We start from the raw sequence: 18195 nt of genomic DNA on the forward strand, positions 1-18195 counted from the left end.
TATGATGAGAAAAGATGCTTTGTATAATTTAAATCTTTTTAAATTTATTAAGATATGCTTTGTGGCCTCACATGTGATCTGTCCTGGACTGTGTTCCATGTTGATTTAAGAAGAATGTGTATTCTGCTATTGTTGGGTGGAATGTTCTGTATAATCCAATTAGGTCTAGTGGTTTTAAAGTGGTGTTCACATTCTCTATTTCTTTATTGGTCTTCTGTCTAGTTGTTCTGTCCATTAATGAAAATGAGGTATTGAAGGTTCCAACTCTTATTGTAGACTTGTTTATTTCTCCTTCCAGTTCTGTCAGTTTTTGTTTCAAATATTATTGGCCTCTGTTTTTAGGTGTGTATATATCTATAATTTTTATATAATCTTGCTGAATTGAATTTTGTATTTGATATTTGTATATATTGCAAAGTAATCATCATGTAAGTCTAGTTAACATCTGTCACTATACATAGTTACAAAATTCTTTTTTCTTGTGATGAAAACTTAAGATCTACTCTCTTAGCAACTTTTAAATATGTAATACAGTATTATCAACTGTAATTGCCATGCTGTACATTACACCCTCCACCTCTGGCAACCACCAGTCTATTCTCTGTATCTATGAGCTTAAGAGTTTTTGTTTTTGTTTTAGTGAATTGAGCTTTATCAATGTATAGTGTCCTTATCTGTCTCATATATATATATATATATATATATATATATATATATATATATATACACACACACACCCATATATACATATACACACACACACACACACATATATATATATAAAAATTGGCAAAAGATCTAAAGAGGCACCTCACCAAAGAAAACATTCTGATAGCAAATAAGTGTATAGAAAGATGTTCAACATCATGTCTCTAGGGAACTGCTAATTAAAACAAGATACCACTACCTGCTAATTAGGATGGCTAAATTTAAAAGTCCTGACATCACCAAGTGCTGACAAAGATGTGGAACAATAGGAACTTCCATTCATTGATGGTGGGAATGCAAAATTATAGAATGCCACAGCCATTTTGAAAGACAGTTTGGCAGTATCTGACAAGACTAAACATACTCATAACATGATATAGTAATAATACATCTTCATATTTACCCGAATGAGTTGAAAATTTATGTCCATCCAAAAATCTGCTCATGAATGTTTATAACATTCATAGGTGCCAAAATATGGAGGTAATTATGATGTCCTGTAATAGGTGAATGGATAAACGGTAGTAAATCCATACAATGGAATATTTTTCAGTGATAAAAACAAATGGGCCTGTGGTGCCTGAGTGGTGCAGTTGGTTAAGTGTCCAACTCTTGATTTCAGCTCAGGTCTCACGGTCATGGGATCAAGCCCCGCTTTGGGCTCTAACGCTCAGCACAGAGTCTGCTTGAGATTCTCTCTCCCTCTCCCTCTGCCCCTCACCTCTCTCTCTCTCTCTCAGATAAATAAATAAATCTTTTTAAAAAATGGCCTACCAAGCCACAAAAAACAGGAAGGAAGTTTAAATGTATATTGCTAAGTAAAAGAAGTCAATCTAAAAAGATCACATGCTGTATGATTCCAACTATATGACATTCTGGAAGAGGTAAAAGATCAGTGATAGCCAGTTCTTTAGAGGTTGGGTGGAAGGGATGAATGAATGGGACACAGAAGATTTTTAGGGCAGTGAAACTATTCTGCATGATAGAGTAATGGCAGATACATGGAATTACATATTTGCCAAAGACATAGAATGTACAACAGAAAAAGTTAGCTAAAATGTAAGCGATGGAATTTACTTAGTAATGGCGTATCGTTATTGGCTTATCAATTGCAAGTAATGTATTACAATAATGCAAAATGCTTGTAATACCTGAAACAGGAGGGGATATGTAGGAACTTTGTACTTTACATCATTTTTTTGTAAACCTAAAACTGTTCAAAAAATTAAATTTATTAATTAAGTAAAAAATAGTAGGAACTTTGAAGCAGAATGCATGTTTTCATATTCTACCTGTATTTTTATGAGCTGATTGACCTTGGGCAAGTTACTGAACTTTCTTGTGTCAGTTTCCCTTCTTTAAAATGGAAATAATCCATCATACTCGATGGTGAAAAACTGAGAGCTTTTACGCTAAGGTCAGGAAGAACACAAGAATATCTACTGTCACTACTTTTATTCAATATAGTACTAGAAGTCCTAGCCACAGCAATCAGACAACATAAAGAAATAAAAGGCATACAAATTGGTAAAGAAGTAAAACTCTCACTATTTGCAGATGACGTGATACTCTATATAGAAAACCCTAAAGCCTCCACCGAAAAACTACTAGAACTGATAAATGCAATCAGTCAAGTTGCAAGATACAAAATCAACATAGAGAAATATGTTGCATTTCTATATACTAATAATGAAGCAGCAGAAAGAGAAATTAAGAAAACAATCTAATTTACAGTTGCACCAAAAACAATAATGACATATCCAATAAAGTGTTAGTATCCAAAATACATAAAGAATTAATAATAGTCAGTATCCCAAAAATAAATAATCCAATTGAAAAATGGGCAGAAGACATGAACAGATATTTCTCCAAAGAAGACATTCAGTTGGTCAACAGACCCATGAAAAGATACTCACCCTCACTCATCATCAGGGAAATGCAAATCAAAACTACAATCAGTATCCCTCATACCTGTCAGAATGCTTAAAATCTAAATGCAAGAAACAACAAGTATTGGCGAGGATGTGGAGAAAAAGGAACCCTCATGCACTATTGGTGGGAATGCAAACTGTTGCAGTCACTGTGGAAAACAGTATGGAGGTTCCTCAAAAAGCTAAATGTAATATAATATATTAATATATGTAAATCACCTAGAACAATGTCTATCGTATAGTAAGTCCTACATAAACATAAACTACAGTCCTTTAATCTTCAAAACAGCTAGCACCATTTTACAGACGAGGTAAATCACATTTTCAAGGCTAAATTAGTAGTGGCAGAACAAGTGTGTGAATTCAGCTTCTATCCAAAGCCTGTGTTCTTTGCACTATGTATCCTGTCCTTTTATAATGTGTTTGTAAACTCCTATGTAAAATAAGAAAGCCATGTTTATAATAGGATATGAAATTTAACCTGAAACTTAAGTGACTTTATATTTTAAAATAAAAAGATTAAAAACGATAAGATAGGAGTGACATCAGCAAGATGGCAATATAGGAGATCCAACACCTGTATCCCCATTCAGCAACAGTAACTTGAAAGCCATCCACAGCAAAAGTGCCTTTGTGGGAACTGTGGGATCCAGGTGGGAAATTATGAAACCCCGGTGGAATCCAAGACTGAGGAGGGCCATTTTGAAAAGGCAGGCTTGTGCCCCTGTGGTGGACGTGCCAACCAAGGTCCTGGCTATAGATCAAGAAATAGCCCTGTCCCTTCTGTGGACTCAATTATAGCCCCATTGGGCTTGAGTGCTGCCACCAGCACTTTATGAGAAGGAGCTAGCAGGACTCATTGCCATCCATTGCCACTCATTGCCATCCATGCCATCCATGCCCATTCCATTCCAAGCGCATGGAATTTAGTCCCATCTGCGGACCCTGAAGTGGTCATGGCCCGGCTTCAACCCTTCTCAGCCATGATTCCTGCCCACCTAGCACCTTGGAGAAGACACACCTGTCTGTGCACCTGAGGCAGCCCCTCCAGTTTGGACCAACTGCGGATCCTCTCTAAGCCATAGTCTGGGAACAATCGTCTTGGGAGACGCACTTGTCCGTGCCCCAGAAGTAGGCCCATTGACCATGATCTGTCTTACATCTGGGAGCAGCCCCATAATCCAGTTTCAGCCCCTCACAGCTACAGTCTGGAAGCAGTCCTGCCTACCCAGGGACCCAGAGGGAGACAACGCCCATCCATGTTCTATGGTCAAGCCTGCCCACCTCAGTCTGACTGCAGATCCTGAAGCAGTCTGACCTAGTTCCAGCCCCTCTCAGCCATAGTCTGGGGCCAGTCCTGTCTACTCAGAGGTTGGTGAAGTGTTGGGAGCATTGCCAGAGACCCAGAGGGAGCCAGTGTAATACCACAGACACTTTGTAATATCCAGTGTCACCAGCTGCTACCAGTGTCACCTCCATTTCATATTTGGGCAAACCAAGGCACATAGCTGGTGACGGACATCCCCAGTTGTGAACCCAGGTATCACACTGCTGGTTTTAATGAAAACTCAATTATCTCTTATACTTAAATATTAATGAACTCTCTATTAAATTGTTCTGTACCACCATCAGGTTTAAATGTGATGGTGAGGCCTAGAATTTATGTTTGTCTTTGTTTATTAGTTTCAAGCTAAAGCATCTTTAGTACCTAAAACTGACCTTTCATTTTAGAAAACCAATCCCTGGTTAATCTGGCATCTTTTACTTATGTGTTTTAGGTACAATTTCATTTTCTGTTAAACGCAGACGAGATGATGACTCTCAGGAAGACTCAGATCAAGATCAATGTCGAGCACCCTCCTTTGAAAAATCATTATCAGAACTATTCCAAAAGTTTGATGAAGAAGACTCAGGTAAATTTATGATTAAGGAAAGTTTCATGATCACTTTTCAATCATTCACTTTTAAATGAACAAATATTTTACATTCATAAGGTATATGCAAATGTGTGTTGCATATATCTGTAAGAATTTTATTGTATTATTTCAGGATTAACTTTATGTAGTTTACTTTCTGGATTTGTACAGCTTTTAACATTAATAGATTACTTCAGCTTGAAGGCTGTCTCTTTCATAAGTGAAAAACTTTATATATACTTGTTATTAAACAAAAAATTACAGTAAATTTCTGATAAAATGTTAATGAGTATGTAATTTTAACAAGGTAATATGCTTTTCTTCAGCGTAGGAGATGATAGCAGTCTTCCTCATATGCAGAAGAAAGTCAGTGCTATTTTTTTCCTTCCTGTATTATAAAGCTTTATTTGAATGTTGTTAAACATATCTTTTTAGTAGAAATTCAAAGGAAATTGAGATAATGGAGACTTGGAAGGCACAGGGTAGATTTCCTGGAAAATGGGTAACTGAGTTCTCTTATGGGTGAGTGGCAGGGACATCAGAGGGCATTAGAGAAGAGTGGGTCAACAGAAGCAAAGCTGTGGAGACAATGAGGTATATCAAAGAAGAAATCTTTATTGAATGACTTTGTGTTTAGTCAGGATTCTTCAGTAAAACAGACACTACCATAATATAATGTAATGTAAATAGATATATATAGAGAGAGAAACAGAGAAAGAGAGATGTTGAAAAATTTTTTAAAAGATTTTGTTTATTTGATAGAGTGTGTAAGAGCATAAGCAGGTGAAGGGCAGGCAGAGGGAGAGGGAGAAGCAGGCTCCCTGTTGAGCAGAGAGCCCCACATGGGCCTGATCCCAGGATCCTGGGATCATGACCTGAGCGAAAGGCAGGAGCTTAACCAACTGAGCCACCCAGGCTCCCCAAGATCTTGAAATTTTTAAAAAATGGCTGACATGATTGTGGGGACTGGCAAGTCCAAAATCTGTATGCCAAGCAAGCAGGGCAGAGAATTTGGTAAGAGTTGCTATTGCAATCTTGGGTCCAAATTCCAGAAGCAGGCCAGGCAGGCTTCAAGCTCAGGCAGGGTTCTCTATCAGTCTTGAGTAAGAATTGCTTCTTCTTCAGGTAACGTCAGTATTTGCTCTTAGGGCCTCCAACTGATTGGAGGAGGTATGCCCACATTATGCAGGGCAATCTGCTTTACTCAAACTCCACTGGAAAAAACAAACAAACAAAAAAACACCTTCACAGCAAGGTCTGAGACTGGTGTTTAAGCAAACAACTAGACATAGTCCAGCCAAGTTGACACATAAAATTAACCATCACAGGGGTGCCTGGGTGGCTGTCATTAAGCGTCTGCCTTCAGCTCAGGTCATGATCCCAGGGTCCTGGGATCGAGCCCCACATCGGGCTCCCTGCTCTGCGGGGAGCCTGCTTCTCCCTCTCCCACTCCCCCTGCTTGTTTTCCCTCTCTCGCTGTGTCTCTCTCTGTCAAATAAATAAATAAAATCTTTAAAAAAAAAAAAATTAACCATCACAGAATACATGGATTAAGAGTGATTATTTAGGCACTATTCAAAATGGTTTGGAAAGGGAAGAGCAGTTGGGGCCAGCTAGGCAGGCCACTGGCACAGCGAACTGGCTTTGAAGTGAAGAGAACAATGTATTTTATGGTGGCGATGGGGATAGAGACGTACCATTAAAGATAGAAAACATTTCAGAGATTAGCATTAGATGACTCGCTCTCTTTTTTTTTTTAAGATTTTATTTATTTGTTTGACAGAGAGAGACACAGCGAGAGAGGGAACACAAGCAGGGGGAGTGGGAGAGGGAGAAGCAGGCTTCCTGCGGAGCAGGGAGCCTGATGTGGGGCTCGATCCCAGGACCCTAGGATCATGACCTAAGCCGAAGGCAGACACTTAACCGACTGAGCCACCCAGGCGCCCCCCCCCTTTTTTTTAAAGATTTTGTTTATTTGAGAGAAAGAGCACAAGTGGGGAAGGAAGGGGCAGAGGGAGAGTGAGAAATAGACTCCCCGCTGAGCAGGGAGCCCTATGCAGGGCTCGATCCCAGGACCCTGAGATCATGACCTGAGCCAAAGGCAGGCGCTTAACCGACTGAGCCACCCCGATGACCCTAGATGATTTTCTTAAGAGAGGAGATGAAAGAGGATTGATTCTAAAATTGAACAAGGTTTGTTTGTATCTTGGTGAATAGAAAAATATTAAGATATTAATTTAGAAGTGTTGGGGCTTTGTTAAAATAACATTTGTTAAGTAGACCCCTGGGGTGTCAGATGGTGTGTCAAGGTTCAACAAAAGGCCACAAGGGAAAGTGAAAGAGTTTATTACTCACAGGTCCTGGAGGACTCATACTGCACTCCTCAAGGGGCCACATGGGGAGGTCAAGGCAGGGTGCAAAGAGAGAAGAAGGACCTGCGCACATGCCTTAATTAGGGTTCTCAGAATGCTTTGTGGTTCCTGGGCTGAGGCCAGATTGGTTAATTCAAACCAAAAAGAGTAGGATTTTGGTAAGCATCACGGGGGTCTCATCTAAGGGCCGCACAATGGGAAGGCCCTGGGAGACAGAGGAGAGTGCTTATCACAAGAATGATTAGGGAGTCATATCAGAAATTCACATTTACTTGTGACTGTGTCGGCTTTTATCTAGTGTGTGTACTCTCCAGAGGGCTACTGTCAGTTCAAGGCCCATGCAGCCCACTTGGCCACACAAAATGGATGCGGAGACAGCAAAATTATGGAGTAATTTAGTTGTTGAACTATCAACAAGAAGAAATAAAAAGTCTGGGAGATTATAATGTTTGGCACAGTTTTGTGCTTGCTGATTTTGATGTGACAGCAAGACATTTATGTAGCAATATCCAGTCATCAATTGAATATTTGGAGCTGAGACCAGAAAAAAAAACAAAAAACAGGTTGTAAAGTTTTAGGGTTTCTTTAATTGAAATCGTGCAGGTAAGTTCAAAGAGCAGATGACTGCTGTAGATGGATTATGCTAGGAGTGAAACTCCCATTGAAAACTAAGGCAGAACCATGAAGGAAAGCCAGGTAAAAGTGTTTGAAAGAAAATCAGAATATTATGGTATCATGTTAATGGAATAAAAAAGAGTGGGGATATCTAATAAGAAAATCTGCATGATGTGATGACATGTTGCAAGATAGATTAAGAGCTAGGAAAAAATGCATCTAATAATATTACAAGTATCCCCAGTTCTTCAAAGTTGTCTTCTTATATCAGACAGGATTAACCTTTCCATCTCCTATAATAACATGGAACTTTTTCTTACTGATTGCTCAGCAGTGTATCTCTTTTCAATTAGGGAAGTTTCAGTTAGGTAAAATGAGTAAGTTTTGGAGAACTAATTAATGTACAACATGATTATATTTAATAATACAGTAGGGTATACTTGAGATTTGCTTGGAAGGTAGATCTTAAATGTCTTCACCACCCCCACCAAAAATCAGTAATTATGTGAGATGATGGATGTGTTAATTAGCTTAATTGTAGTGATTATTTTATAATGCATACTATATCAAATCAAGTTGTACCTTAAATATATATAATTTTTAATAGTTATACCTCAACAAAGCTGGGACCAAAAAAGAAATGAAAACAATAGGATTTTTTTAACTTTTTCCAAATTGGAAAATTTGAAAAATATTAGTAACACCCAGTTTTGATGAAGGGCAAGTTGAAAGAGACAATTTTATGCATTGTAATGGGAATTTGAGAGCATTTACAATATGCTTAAAACTTTTTTTTTTTAGATTTTATTTTTAAGTAATCTGTATGCCCAATGTGGGGCTCGAATTTACACCTCCGAGATTACGAGTCACGTGCTCTACCAACTGAGCCAGCCTAGCACCCCTAAAACTTTTAAGATTTTTTTATCCCTATTGATCCAATGATTTCATTCTAAGAAATTAGTTTGAATAAAATAATCAGAGATATGCACACATTTTTCTGTAAGAATGTTCATTATGTGATCTATTATTTTGAATATTTGAAACTTAAATATTTTAGTTTTACAATTTTATTTAAAATAATTTTGAATATGTATTACGTGCACATAAATTTTTTCCCACTTTTTTGAAAAATAGTTGACATACAGCACTCTGTAAGTTTAAGGTATGCAGCATGATGGTTTCTTTACATATATTGTGAAAAGATTACCACAATAGGTCCTGCTGATATCTATCTTCTCATATTGATGCAGTGAAAAGAACGGGGAAAAAAGGAAATAAAATGTCCTGTGATAAGAACTCTTAGGATTTACACTCTTAACAACTGTCCTCTATATCATACAGCAGTGTTAGCTATACTCATCATGTTGTAATTACATTGTAGTTCTTATTTCTCTTATAACTGAAAGTTTGTATCTTTTCACGACTTTTCTCCCTTTCCACCTCCTTCCCATGCTCGACCTGTGATAACCACAAGTCTAATCTCTTTTTCTGAGTTTTTTTTTTTTTTTAAAGATACCACACTTAAGTGAGGTCATACAATGTTTTTCTTTCTCTTTCTGATTTATTTCACTTTAGCATAATGCCTTCAAGGTCTGTCCATATTGTAAATGGTAGGATTTCCTTGTTTTTTTTTTTTTTTAATGGCTGAATAATATTCCATTCTATACATATATGTCACAAATTCTTTATCCATTCATCCTCGATGGACACTTAGGTTGTTTCCATATCTTAGCTATTATAAATAATGCTGTAATAAACATGGGGTGCATACATCTTTTCCAAGTAAATGTTTTGGTTTTCTTCAGATAAATACCCAAATGTGGGTATGAAAGTTTTATTTTAAAATTTTTGAGGATTGTCCATACTGTTTTCCATAGTGGTATAACTGTACCTAACAAGAGTTCATCTCTCCAATGTCCAACACGCCAATAAAAAAAAAAAAAAAAAACTGAGCATTTGCACTGAAAAAAGATAGGCTATTTATTTGTGTGGCACTACCCCGGAGAACAGGGAACTAGTGTTCAAAATCGTGAATTCTCTGATGGCTTGCAAGTGAGGGTTTTTAAGGGCAAAAATCAAGGGTAAAGGGTTTGGAATCATGGATTCTTTTGACTGGTCAGGGATTGGGTAAACTTCAAGACTAATTAACTGGTGCCAGGTCACCTGTCTCTTCAAGACTATGGTTGAGTGGTCATTTCCTTCACTGGTCCAGGTTTACAAAATATTGCAGCAATGTTTGTCAGTGATGCTGTCTTTATTAGCAAAAGCAGAGGCTATATACCTTAAGACTACGATGTCTGCACAGGCTGTTTCATTTCCTGTTCCCTTGGGCTACATTTTCATTATTATTATTTTTTTAACTTTATTTATTTATCTAAGTTTTCCCTACACCTGTCAGGGCCTTGAACTCACAACCCCAAGATCGATAGTCTCATGCTCCTCCAACTGAGCCGGCCAGGTACCCCTACATTTTCAATATCTTAAGCAAAGCATATTCTAACTTATTCCTGGTATTTTTCCCAATAGTCTTTAACTATGGGCTACATGCCTTTCTGCAGACTTAATTCTGTTGGCGGTTTCAGGGACTGCACCAATTTGTATTTGCCACCAACAAAGCACAAGGGTTACCTTTTCTACATATCCCACCAACACTTGCTGGTTTCTGTTCTTTTGATAGTAGCCATCCTAATGGGTGTGAGGTGATAGCTCATTGCGGTTTTTGATTTGCATTTTCCTAATGATTAGGGATAAAACTCAAGTTCTAATAGCAGATGTTGTCTGAAGGATAAAAATATGTTTACACACACACACACACACACATATAGATACATCAATTTTATATAATTTGTATACCCCAGTGTATTTATATATATGTGTGTGTATCTCTACATCTATGTCTTTATTGACATATCAAGCCTGGAGTTTTATACAAGAAAAATAAGTATTTATCCTTAGTCATGAGATAATGAATAATTGTCATCTTTAGGCTTTTCAGGAATTTCTAAAGTCACTATAGTGAATGTTATTGATTTTAAAATTAGCAAAAAGTTTTAATGTGTTTAAGGCCTGTAGCTAAACAGTGTTTAATAATTATTATTTTTGTTCTCACTAATAAATCATCTTTAATCTTATTCTAACCAATAAACTCATAATCAGTGTATATTTTTAGCACTGTAGGAATTAAATCAGCTACATCATAACAATGCCTTATGTGATAGTCACAGCAATCACAAACATTAAGTGTTACTGTTTCTGTGATAGATAATTTTAAGTGTCAACCTAGCTAGGTTATGGTGCCCAGATAATAGGTGAAACATTATTCTGGATGTTTCTGCGAAGGTGATTTTGGATGAGAATTATATTTAAATCTGTGAACTTTGAATAAAGAAGATGGCCCTCCCTTGTGTGGGTAGGTCTCATCCAATCAATTGAAGGTCTTAACAGAACCAAAACTGACCTCCCCAGAACAAAAAAGAATTCTACCCATAGACCACTTTTGGATTTGCACTGCAATTCTTTCTTGAGTCTACAGCCTGCTGACCTAACCTGCAGATTTTGGACTTACCAAGTCAATTGCATGAGCCATTTCCTTAAAATCAATCTCTCGCTGCTTCTGTTTCTCTGTCTGTCTCTTTATATGCACACACATATTCTATTGCTTCTCTTTCTCTGGAGAACCTTGACTAAGACAGTCCCCATTATAGATGAGCAGACTGTTTTATTGTTCTTTGTGCCAGCCCAGAGTTGTGGGGCATTCAGGCTTTATAGTCGTGAAGCCCTTTCTCTCCAGAATTATTTTCCCTGTGAGTTCAGTGTGGATTAAAGCATTGGAAAAGCCAGTGAAATATACATGAGCAACCTAGAAGGGGAAGCATTTTTCATTTTAAGAACTGGTTTATTTTGAGATGTCACATTTAAACATCATAAAAGCATTTAAAGCACTGTCATAGAATTGAAGGAGCAGCCAATACAATCATGAGCAGAGGTTTTCGCAGTAACCTAACATCAGTATAAAGTTGGTAACTTATTCTCTGTGCATTAATGGTTTCAAGGTAATTAGTTGGTGTCTGTAAAATAAATAAACACAGAAGGCAATTGAAAATGTGGAGTTAAGATCACCCTCAAGAACTTCTCACAAGTATTTGGAATAAGAATTCACATGGACTTTCTCTGTCTCCCTCTCACTAGCTAATTGTTCTGAATGTCTGGATTGTTCTAAGATCCACTAATTTGATAAGTACTTCTTAATAGCTAAAGTATTAGAATAGAGGGGCATACAATACAATATAATATAATATGGTACGAAGTAGTGCATTTCAGTGCAATAAGATAAAATGCTCCTGGTGGGGGGGGGATAATTTTCCCTCTACCTTTCTAAATTCTTGGCCGAGAGCCCCCTGTAATAATAATAATAAAAAAGATTAGCAGGAAAAAGAAAACAAAAGTTCAGTACATTGTGTTACTGGCTTGGTGCTTTGGTGGCTCATTCAGTTAAGCAACCGAGTCTTGATTTTGGCTCAGGTCATGATTTCAGGGTCCTGAGATTGAGCACTGTGTGGGACTCCAGTGGGTGTGGAGCCTGCTTGGGATTCTCATTCTCCCTCTCCCTCTGCCCTTAGCCGCTCCTCTCTCTCAAAAAAAAAAAAAAAAAAAAAAAAAGTATACCTCTTCTATATATGGGATAGAACCAGGAAAAATGAATAACTCCTTGAAATGGCCCAAACCCTTATCTTAAAATACCATCTCCAGCTAAAGACAAAAAAAGATGTTGGGGGATGGAGAGCCAATAATGCAGTTACCAGGAAAGCACAGTAAACAAGTGTAAGGTTGTTTTGCAGGTTTCTAAAGATTTAGTCTCCCAACTTCCTAGTACAGAGAGGGAGACACCCTTACAAATGCAGATTTCCTTTAGAAATGTAAATGTGTCTTACAAAAGGGTAACTTCTACTCTGTTCTCAGAGCTTCTGTATCTGCAGTTTCTTAAAAATAATCAGCTCAAAATAATCCTTATACCAAAGACAAATTTTGGGGTAGCAAATTCTTATTTATTTATTATTTTTTTATTATTATTATGTTAATCACCATATGCAAGCTAGTGCAGCCACTCTGGAAAACAGTATGGAGGTTCCTCAAAAAGTTGAAAATAGAGCTACCATACGATCCAGCAATTGCACTACTGGGTATTTACCCCAAAGATACAAATGTAGGGATCCGAAGGGGTACGTGCACCCTGATGTTTATAGCAGCAATGTCCACAATAGCCAAACTGTGGAAAGAGCCAAGATGTCCATCGACAGATGAATGGATAAAGAAGATGTGGTGTATATATATATATATATATATATATATATATATATACACACACATACACACACATACACAATGGAATATTATGCAGCCATCAAAAGGAATGAGATCTTGGCATTTGCAATGATGTGGATGGAACTGGAGGGTGTTATGCTGAGCGAAATAAGTCAATCAGAGAAAGACATGTATCATATGACCTCACTGATATGAGGAATTCTTAATCTCAGGAAACAAACTGAGGGTTGCTGGAGTGGTGGGGGGTGGGAGGGATGGAGTGGCTGGGTGATAGACACTGGGGAGGGTATGTGCTATTCGGTGGCAAATTCTACTCCACCATGCAATACAATTCCATACAACACAATGTACTGCAATATACAACACTCTCTTTCAGAAGAGAGAGAGAATTCCACTAGTCTGGGACCCTTATTTCAGATGAGGAAACTGAGACCCAAAGAGGTTAATAATTTACCTAAGTAAGTTAGGCAAACATAACAGTACATGGAATCTTTAAAACATGACATACTGATTTGAATATGCATATGAATAACTGAAATTGGACGACATCTTAAACCATATACTAGCTCAACACTGGAGAATAAAGAACATCAAAGTAGAAGCTGAACAGTTCAAACTAAACAAATGGGAAACTTGAGTTTGGTGCCAGCACATACCCTGCTACACAGGACTGTTGTGGTGGACCAAGGTTCCAGTGGCAGGATTTGGGAGGATGACTTTAGACATCACCAGCAACAGAAGTGCCTACTTTAAAAAAAAATATCAGGAACCCAGATGTAAACATTACTTTCTCACCATGTAGTTCATTCCCAATCCAGCTTCCTTTAGGCTAAATTGCTAGAATCCTTTTTTACACTTTCAAGAAAAGAAAAATCTCATCAACTATTCCTGATTGTGTCCTTAGACTAGAATCTTTTGGTACTAGAAATGTACCACTGTGAATTATAATATTTAGATAGTTCTATATATAATATGTGAATGTTTTGGCAATTGGGAAAATGATTGGTTATTTCTTTTGAAATATTAATTCTTAGAAGTAAAACATTCTTATTTTAGTAGGGAATATAATGAGTTCCTGGGGCAGTTGGAGGACAGGGAGCTTTTATAGGGCAAGCTCATAGCTATGCAGGATGGCACTTCTCTTTGCACTCACAAATTGTAATGCAATCAGCTTTTCACCTTCCACTTCCGTCTCTTGACAAATGAGTTCATCAAAAAGAGTTTGAAAATGGTATCTATTGATGTTTCTCAAATTTTATGTTAAGTATGATATTCTGAAGCCTACATTAAGAGATGTTTGTTTTTTGTTTTCTGTTTTTCAGATGATAGTGTTAGCAATTTCCAAGTCTGGTATTATCTTGAGATCCATAGCTCTCCGGGACCACCAGTAAACATTATTGAAATGAAATGCCTTGCTCTGGTAAGAACCCATTAAATGTTCATAGACTCTCTTTTTGCAAACAGAGCTTTTGTTGTATGCTTAAATTGCGATCCCTAAAAAAATCCATATTAAATGAGCACATTAGAATAAATTATTCAAATTATACCAGTTTTATTTTAAATCCAGTAATATGGACCTTAAGTGCTTATGGAAAACATCTTTCAGCTCTATGGTATCTTACAGTGGCTTTACTGATTAGAATTCTACATGCATGTTTCAAGAGTTATCAAGAGCAAACTTAACCTTAGCCTATATGCTTGCCCTCACACATATGGTAAAAGCAGGATTATGCTCTTGTCAGGGATCAGGAATATCCTGTCCCCTCAAGGTTTTTCTAGCTGGACTAAGAATCAAATTGACATGAGACAGATTAACAGAAGAAAATCAAATTTAATAGTGTATGTCTGGGGAATGCACATAGACATGGAAATTCCAAAGACAGACAAAATGAGGTCTATATGTCATTCTGAATTAAAGAGAAGGGGAGAGGGGTCTGAGACTTCAAAGGGAAGGAATACAATTTATATAAAGGGGAAAAAGAGTAAATATTTGGTAAGCAAATGTTTGCTAGGCCTCTTGGGAAATAAGGGGATACAGAGAACTTTGATCAAACAGGCCTTTCTAGGTTCCTCCCTGCCTATCACACCCATTTCATACTGTAATGTAGTTTGTGGTGATAGCTCTCTTCCTGGAGCACGTCTTCTGTCTAAATCCTTTTTATGCTGTTGAGGAGAGAGGTAAGAGATTTTCCTGAATCTGCTGGGTTTTGATTGCTTTTTAACTCAAAATAATCTTCATGCCAAAGTGGCCCATTTTGAGGAGGCCTGCCTTTGGTTCCTATAGTCTCTTGACTCTTTCAGTACTGATTCTTCCTGGTTTCTACATCAGGCCTTTCACTTTGAAACACATTTGGAGTAACAGGCATAGATTTGGCATTTTATTTTATTTTACTTTTTTAATATAATTTAATTTTATTATGTTATGTTAGTCGCCATACAGTACATCATTAGTTTTTGATGTAGTGTTCCATGATTCATTATTTGCATATAGCACCCAGTGCTCCATGAGATACATGCCATCCTTAATACCCATCACCGGTCTAACCCATCCCCCAACCCTCCTCCCCTCTAAAACCCTCAGTTGGTTTCTCGGAGTCCATATTCTCTCACAGTTTGTCTTCCCCTCCGATTCCGCCCCCTTCATTTTTCCCTTCCTTCTCCTAATGTCCTCCATGCTATTCCTTACATTCCACAAATAAGTGAAACCATATGATAATTGACTTTCTCTGATTGACTTGTTTCACTTAGCATAATCTCCAGTCCCATCCATGTTGATGTAAAAGTTGGGTATTCATCCTTTCTGATGGCTGAGTAATATTCCACTGTATATATGGACCACATCTCCTTTATCCATTCATCTGTTGAAGGGCATCTTGGCTCTTTCCACAGTTTGGCTATTGTGGACATTGCTGCTATGAACATTGGGGTGCCTGTGGCCCTTCTTTTCACTACATCTATATCTTTAGGGTAAATACCCAGGAGTGCAATTGCTGGGTCATAGGGTAGCTCTATTTTTAACTTTTTGAGGCACCTCCACACTGTTTTCCAATGTGGCTGTATCAACTTGCATTCCCACCAACAGTGTAAGAGGGTTCCCCTTTCCCCACAACCTCTCCAACATTTGTTGTTTCCTGCCTTGTCATTTTTTGCCATTCTAACTGGTATAAGATGGTATCTCAATGTGGTTTTGATTTGAATTTCCCTGATGGTGAATGATGATGAACATTTTTTCATGTGTCTGTTAGCCATTTGTAGGTCTTCTTCAGAGAAGTGTCTGTTTATGTCTTCTGCCCATTTTTTGACTTGATTATTTGTTTTTAGGGTGTTGAGTTTGAGAAGTTCTTTATAGATCTTGGACTTTAGCCCTTTATCTGTAGTGTCATTTGCAGATATCTTCTCCCATTCTGTGGGTTGCCTTTTTGTTTTGTTGACTGTTTCCTTTCTGTGCAGAAGCTTTTTATATTGATGAAGTCCCAAAGGTTCATTTTTGCTTTTGTTTGACTTGCCTTTGGAGATGTATCTTGAAAGAAGTTGCTGTGGCCAGTGTCGAAGAGGTTACTGCCTATGTTCTCCTCTAGGATTTTGATGGATTCCTGTCTCACATTGAGGTCTTTCATCCATTTTGAGTTTATCTTTGTGTATGGTGTTAGAGAATGGTCAAGTTTCATTCTTCTTTATATAGCTGTCCAATTTTCCCAGCACCATTTATTGAAGAGACTGTTTTTTTTCCATTGCATATTTTTCCCTGCATTGTCGAAGATTATTTGACCGTAGAGTTGAGAGTCCATGTCTGCGCTCTCTGTTCTGTTCCATTGGTCTGTATGTCTGTTTTTGTGCCAGGAACATGCTGTCTTGGTGATCACAGCTTTATAATATAGCTTGAAATCAGGCAATATGATGCCCCCAGCTTTATTTTTCTTTTTCAACATTTCCTTGGCAATTCGGGGTCTTTTCTGACTCCATACAAATTTTAGGATTCTTTGTTCCAGCACTTTGAAAGATGTCATTGGAATTTTGATTGGGGTGGCGTTGAAGGTATAGATTACTCTGGGTAGCATAGACATTTTAACAATGTTTATTCTTCTGATCCATGAGCATGGAATGTTTTTCCATCTTTTTTTTTTTTTAAAGATTTTATTTATTTATTTGAGACAGAGAGAATGAGATATAGAGAGCATGAGAGGGAGGAGGGTCAGAGGGAGAAGCAGACTCCCTGCCGAGGAGGGAGTCCGATGCGGGACTCGATCCCGGGACTCCAGGATCATGACCTGAGCTGAAGGCAGTCGCTTAACCAACTGAGCCACCCAGGAGCCCCTGTTTTTCCATCTTTTTATGTCTTCTTTAATTTCTTTCAGGAGTGTTCTATAGTTCCTAGAGTATACATCCTTTACCTCTTTGGTTAGATTTATTCCGAGGTATCTTATGGTTTTTGGTGCTATTGTGAAAAGAATCGATTCTCTAATTTCTCTTTCTACAGTTGCATTGTTAGTGTATAAGAAAGCAACTGATTTCTATGCATTGATTTTGTATCCTGCCACATTACTGAATTGCTGGATGAGTTCTAGTAATTTGGGGGTGGAGTCCTTTGGATTTTCCACATAAAGTATCCTGTCATCTGCAAAGAGAGAGAGTTTGACTTCTTCTTTGACAATTTGAATACCTTTTATTTCTTTTTGTTGTCTGATTGCTGTGGCTAGGACTTCTAGTACTATGTTGAACAATAGTGGCGAGAGTGGGCATCCTTGTCTTGTTCCTGATCTTAAGGGAAAAGCTCTCATCTTTTCCTCATTGAAGATGATATTTGCTGTGAGTTTTTCATAGATGGATTTTATGAACTTGAGGAATGTTCCCTCTATCCCTATACTCTGAAGAGTTTTGGGGCACCTGGGTGGCTCAGTCGTTAAGCATCTGCCTTCGGCTCAGGTCATGATCCCAGGGTCCTGGGATCGAGCCCTGCATCGGGCTCCCTGCTCAGCGGGAAGCCTGCTTCTCCCTCTCCCTCTCCCCCTGCTTGTGTTCCCTCTCTCACTGTGTCTCTCTTTGTCAAATAAATAAATAAAAATCTTTAAAAAAACAAATGAAGAGTTTTAATTGGGAAAGGATGCTGTATTTTGTCAAATGCTTTTTCTGCATCAATTGAGAGGACCATATGGTTCTTCTCTCTCCTCTTATTAATGTGTTCTATCACATTGATTGCTTTGTGAATGTTGAACCACCACCCTTGCATCCCAGGGATAAATCCCACTTTGTCGTGGTGGATGATCCTTTTAATGTATTGTTGGATCCTATTAGCTAGGATTTTGTTGAGAATTTTGGAATCCATATTCATCA

At 37.8% G+C, this 18195-nt stretch overlaps 1 protein-coding gene across 1 annotated transcript in view; it reads left to right on the forward strand.

The window, feature by feature from the left end:
* CFAP47 (cilia and flagella associated protein 47) overlaps positions 1-18195 on the forward strand; it is a 494762-nt gene that overhangs the window by 336455 nt on the left and 140112 nt on the right. Inside the window, exons 51-52 of the mRNA XM_035002133.1 lie at positions 4418-4552; positions 14187-14284. Of these exons, the coding sequence (XP_034858024.1) occupies positions 4418-4552; positions 14187-14284 (233 nt within the window). The remainder of the gene's footprint in view (positions 1-4417; positions 4553-14186; positions 14285-18195) is intronic.

Source organism: Mirounga leonina, unplaced genomic scaffold (assembly GCF_011800145.1).
Source record: "Mirounga leonina isolate KUSES-001 unplaced genomic scaffold, KU_Mleo_1.0 Mir_101609, whole genome shotgun sequence".
NCBI classification, from domain to species: Eukaryota; Metazoa; Chordata; class Mammalia; order Carnivora; family Phocidae; genus Mirounga; species Mirounga leonina.